The 5,886-nt window shown below is 55.5% G+C and overlaps 1 protein-coding gene across 1 annotated transcript; it reads left to right on the top strand.

Annotated features, from left to right (window-relative positions):
- Positions 1–695: 695 nt before the first annotated feature.
- On the top strand, positions 696–4,092 carry Mafb (MAF bZIP transcription factor B). Its single transcript, XM_076851852.1, has one exon. The coding sequence runs from the start codon at positions 1,100–1,102 to the stop codon at positions 2,069–2,071; it is 972 nt and encodes a 323-aa protein (XP_076707967.1). The 5' UTR covers positions 696–1,099; the 3' UTR covers positions 2,072–4,092.
- Positions 4,093–5,886: the final 1,794 nt, after the last annotated feature.

The raw sequence follows: 5,886 nt of genomic DNA, 5'->3' as shown, positions 1-5,886 counted from the left end.
AACGCAGGGAGCTGCAAGGCCGGTGGAGTTGTATCTTAGGACTCCGCCACTGCACCCGCTAGGAGGGTTACAGCCCATCTTGGCCCAAGAAAGGTCCCCTGAGGTTAAGAATTGGGTCTGAACACAACTCTGGGAGCCCCAACCTCTTCCTCCCTCCAACACACACAAATACACGTAGACCTTCAGAAACACAGGCACACATGGCACCCATTTCACTCGGCCAGCAGCCGCGAGGGCACACAGAGCGTCGCCCACTGGGCGGGGGCCGCTTGGGAACAAAGGGCCCGGGAGATTTCGTCCCTGCGCTCATTCCGAGCCTCCTTGGGAGTGACACGGGCTGGAATAGGGATGCAAAGGATATTGAGGGAGGTGAAAGTGCCCGGGGTGTGTGTGGGTGGAAGAAGCGACCTGGCCAAGAGGTGGGGCGCGCAACTAAGGCGAGCGTGCAGGGGCCAGGACCTGGAGGGTGGGGGGTTGGGCCCAGGCCGGCCGTCCCACTCCGCTGCAGCCTTTTGCCAGGCCTCGGCGGCTCCAGGGCTGCTCCGGCCTCCAGTCAGCTGACTCGGGGGGCGGGGGAACTGTCAGGCGCGCCCCGCCCAGCGCCGCTGGGCCGCTGGGGCCGTGCAGCCATTGGCCAGCGCGCCGGGCCGCCCGGGCCCCTGCGCCCCAGTGACATCAGGAAAGCGATAAAAGGCGGCGGCGGCGCCGGATCCTGCACAGCTGCACCGCCGGGCTGCGAGCGGCTGCGAGCGAGAGAACCCTAGAGCTTGAGAGCGAGAAAGCGAAAGGCGGGCGCTTGCCCCGCGCCTCCCCTCCGCCCTTCGCGCGCCTGGCTTGCCTCTCCACCCTGCCCGGCTTGACCCGGCTCGGTCCCGTAGCGGCCACAGACCCCGGCACTGGGGCAGCGCAGGCAGCCTCGGGACTCTCCGGCGCGCCGCCGCGTCCCCAGACAAAGGCTTGGCCGGCGGCCTCGGCCCGCTGCGCCCTCGGCTCCCCGCCTCCCCGGCTCGCCGCTCTTCGCCCCCGCGCTTGGCTCGGCGCGCTCCGGCCGGCCGCAAAGTTTCCCCGGCGGCAGCGGCGGCTGAGCCTCGCATTAGCGATGGCCGCGGAGCTGAGCATGGGGCCAGAGCTGCCCACCAGCCCGCTGGCCATGGAGTACGTCAACGACTTCGACCTGCTCAAGTTCGACGTGAAGAAGGAGCCGCTGGGGCGTGCAGAGCGTCCGGGCCGGCCCTGCACGCGCCTGCAGCCCGCCGGTTCGGTGTCGTCCACACCACTCAGCACACCGTGTAGCTCGGTGCCCTCTTCACCCAGCTTCAGCCCGACCGAACAGAAGACTCACCTCGAGGACCTGTACTGGATGGCGAGCAACTACCAGCAGATGAACCCTGAGGCGCTCAACCTGACGCCCGAGGACGCGGTGGAGGCGCTCATCGGCTCGCACCCAGTGCCACAGCCGCTGCAAAGCTTCGACGGCTTCCGCGGCGCTCACCACCACCACCATCACCACCACCCTCACCCGCACCACGCGTACCCCGGCGCTGGAGTGGCCCACGATGAGCTGGGCCCGCACGCTCACCCGCACCATCACCACCATCACCAAGCGTCGCCGCCGCCGTCCAGCGCAGCCAGCCCAGCGCAACAGCTGCCCACCAGCCACCCCGGGCCGGGTCCCCACGCGGCGGCCGCGGCGACGGCGGCGGGAGGCAACGGTAGCGTGGAGGACCGCTTCTCCGACGACCAGCTAGTGTCCATGTCGGTGCGTGAGCTGAATCGCCACCTGCGGGGCTTCACCAAGGACGAGGTGATCCGCCTGAAGCAGAAGCGGCGGACCCTGAAGAACCGGGGCTACGCCCAGTCGTGCAGGTATAAACGCGTCCAGCAGAAACACCACCTGGAGAATGAGAAGACCCAGCTCATTCAGCAGGTGGAGCAGCTTAAGCAGGAGGTGTCCCGGCTGGCCCGCGAGAGAGACGCCTACAAGGTCAAGTGCGAGAAACTCGCCAACTCCGGCTTCAGGGAGGCGGGCTCCACCAGCGACAGCCCCTCCTCTCCCGAGTTCTTTCTGTGAGTCGTGGCGGGTCCCGGCCCCCCGCTCTTTCCCGGGCCCGGATCCCCTGTCCCGCGTCCCCAGCCCTGGACTCCCTTGGACTCTGTCCCTGCCACGGCCCCAGCCTTGACCTGTTTGACTTGAGCGAGAGGGAGGAAGGGCGCACGGGCCGCGGGCGACGGGAGGGAGCGCGGGCGGGCAGGGGACCTTGGCTAAGGCGAGAGCAGCGCACGCCAGCGCCGCCTCCTAGACTGAGCAGAGCCAGAGAGACGAGGAGGGTGGGAGATCCCCGGAGCAACTTTTCTCTAGGCTGGAAGGCGGCGAGGCATACCACCTAAGAGTCGCCCAGCAGTCTGGAGACTCCTGGCTTTCTGAACTTTGAGAGTGCTGGGGCCGCTGCTTCGAAGTCCAGAGCTCAGTCCGCCCCAGGAAGAGAGCCGAGGAGAGGAGAGGGACCCTGGCGTCCCAGCCCGCTCAAGGCGAGGCTGAGCAAAGGGAGGAAAAGCAGTGGGACCTGCCTGTCCAGAGTCCGGAGAACACTGGTTCTCAGCCGAGAGACGCGGGTCTCAGTTAGGACGTTCGGCGCGCAAATCTCATCAGTTTTATTGCCTGCTCGATTATATAGAAAAAATACGAAAATCTGCATTAAAAATATTAATCCTGCATGCTGGACATGTATGGTAATAATTTCTATTTTGTACCATTTTCTTGTTTGACTTTTAGCATGTTGTTGATCATGGATCATAACCCCCTTGTTTCTTTGGGTAAGAAGGGATCGCAGTTTGGAAACTCCAGCGGCTGCGAGCCGGGTTTCAGTCCCAGCTGTCGGCTTGTAAATACCCGCCCCGCCAAACCGAATAGAGAACGTGGCAGCGAGCTGAAGTGTCTTTGTTTGGGTTTAGTATTAGGACATTTTTTAAATTTGTAAGTAAAAACAAAAACAAAAACCAAACAAACGTTCTGGGGATTTAGCATTAGGCAACAACTTTGTCTTGGGGCACCCTTAGAAGTTGCATGTTTTCTTCCCTTCCCCTGTCCACATTGAGTTCTCTTGTCCTCCTGCTTTAGTTTTCATTTTGGGGAGTTTTGAGGGAAAGAGGGTACAAGGGCAGGGGCAGTGGTGGAGTGTCATACCCGGGACACTAGAAATGCTAGAAATGGTCCTCAATTTCTGCCTTGTCTCCTGGTCAAATTGACACCCCTAATAAGTGAGGAAAGAGAAACGGATCTCCTCCGGTTTTTATTTTAATAAGAAGAATCACCCCAGGGTCTTTTTTTTTTTTTTTTAATTCTCCAGTTTGCACTCCTTGCAGGCCCCCCAGCCCTCCTAGGGTGAGAAGATTCCCCATCAATGGTGACCCCAGCTTGTAGTGAAGCAGCTGCCACTGCTCAAAATATACCAGAAACCCAAACATTGGCAAGTAAATTTGCAACTTTAGACCAACGCATTATGTGTTTTGTTCCCTGCTTTTGAGATAGCAGGAAGAGTTATTGGTGGTTCCCCCCCCCCCCTTCAGTTGTATAGTAGTTATAGGGAAGATCTGGGCGTTTTTCTTTATTATTACTTTTTTTTTCTGCAGGTCAGTAAAAGGATTTAAGTTGCACTGACAAAAAAACAAACAAAAAAAATACAAAAATACAAAAAACAAAATGAAAGCATATTTTTTAGTTCCCATTTGAAATTGCTGGCGCTGCTGGCCGGATGCATTTTTGAGTTTGTATTAGTTGATAAATTAACAGTAATAACAAGATTGTATGAACCGCATGGTGCTTGCAGTTTTAAATATTGTGGATATTCGTCCTGCATCAGAAACGAGCTTTGGTTTTTACAGATTCAACTGTGTTGAAATCAAACTTGCCGCAACAGAAATTGTTTTTATTTCATGTAAAATAAGGGATCAATTTCAAACCCTGCTTATGATATGAAAATATTAAAACCTAGTCTATTGTAGTTTTATTCAGACTGGTTTCTGTTTTTTGGTTATTAAAATGGTTTCCTATTTTGCTTATTAAAGCCATGGAAATGGTGTTTATTTAGAGAACTCCGCCTTTGCATGACTCTGACTCTCTTGTTTCTTCAAGAGTTGCACCAATTTGGGGGGCACTCTCCCCCCATGGCAATTGAAAAGAAAACCAAGTCTGGGCAGCTGTCTTCCTTGAGTGTTTGACTGAGTGTGTGTATGTGAGCCTCAAATGTATTTTCTGCTTCTCATCCTAGGTCCAAACCCCAGTCGAGTTTGTTTCTGAGCCAAGAGGGTGCGGGCCCCGAAAGACCTCGGAGTCCCTAGGCATGGGGCACAAGCCACTTATTCAGTGCTTTCAGGCTTGGCAATCAGAACTACCCTACTAGACTTCCCTGCTCTGACTAGTGAATGGCAGAAACCAGGAAGCCAATAGTTCTTGCCCTGATGGGGAAACCACGTCTTTTGGGTGCTCCGAGGCCCTTTGCCTTCCTGCCCAGGCTTCAGGTCTCTGACTTTCTTCTGCTTGGTGGCCACCAGAGCTGCCTAGAGCTGAATGCTCTGAACGGAGGCCTACCACCTCCCCCCCAAGGCTGGTGAAAGCAGGTGAAACCCAGCACCAGATTTGGCATGTAGGGCCCTCCAGACAGGAAGCCCATCCTCCTCGAGGACTTCTTTTGGGGGTAGTGTGCCCAGGGTACACTGGCAGCTTAGGCTTGCAGCGCTCAGCCCCACAGAAGGGCACACCACTGCGGAGCCTGCATTTCAGTGGCTCCTTAAATTGGGACTTGAATGGGGTTTTGGGGTCATCCTTCTCGCACCCCAGCTCTGACAGCAGCCTGAATATCCCAGGCCAGAACGTGGCCCTAGGCCCTTTCCTTTTTCTGAAACTTGGAAGATCAATGTTCACTTAGGTGCTCTTGGCCTCCTTGGAACCTTGTCTATAACTTAGGTTGACACATCTGGGATGTGGGATAGGACCTCCAAATCTCAGAAGAGTTCTGTACTCTCTTGGCAGTAACTTCAGGGACTTCCAGGCTCCTTAGACTCAATATTCAGATTGAATTTCTCTGGCCCAGAGTTTCTAACATGAAATTTCAGGACCCAGTGGGGGTAGGGTGTAGGAGCTCCAGCCAGGAACCTGAGCTGGGTGGAGCTTGGGAGAAGGAAGGAGAGAGCGAAGCTGGCAGAGAATAGATTTTGGCCAGGATTCCTGGAGACTGGCGGGTAGAGGTGGTGGCTGGGATCTGGGGAAGAGAGAGGGAGAACTAAAAATATAAAGGTACAAATAGTATTAGCAGCAATTTACATATATAATTCTTGGGTGTCCTGTAGGAGAGAAGCTAGGGATTTCATCTTGAATTTGATTCCCCAAACCAGTCCATTTAGATAAGCAGAAAAAACCTTTGTGGCAGGGAAGGTTTTGGCTGAGATCTGGGAGGAGAAGGTAGTTGAGCCATTATGAGTAGATGAAGGGGCAAGAGGGTGTGATAATTTCCTAATTGTATTTGCTAATGCACCTGCATAGAACGTGCCTATATGCATAAATGCGTCCCCTTTGAGGCAAAAAGAGGCTTCTGTCACTTCCCCTGGGGGCATCAGAAGAAACTCTCTGCCTGCCTCTCACAAAGACCAAGGTGGATCACATTCTCTGGCCGGTGGATTCATCCCAGCAGCCTGACTCCTTTTGGCATCCGGCACCTCTAAAGTCACCTGGACTTTTTTGCCTCCACACTGAGGAGGGGTGCAAACTGCGGGAGTGTGGGTCTTCCCTCCCTAAGGCGCAAAGACACTCAAACCCACCCAATAAAGGACACATTGCATCCAGCAGGACAAGGTAGCTCAGGTCAGTTGGGTGACCAACTGCATCTTGGA

This window comes from Callospermophilus lateralis, chromosome 3 (genome assembly GCF_048772815.1).
Source record: "Callospermophilus lateralis isolate mCalLat2 chromosome 3, mCalLat2.hap1, whole genome shotgun sequence".
NCBI lineage: Eukaryota > Metazoa > Chordata > Mammalia > Rodentia > Sciuridae > Callospermophilus > Callospermophilus lateralis.
This window is presented reverse-complemented; position numbering and strand designations above follow the sequence as displayed.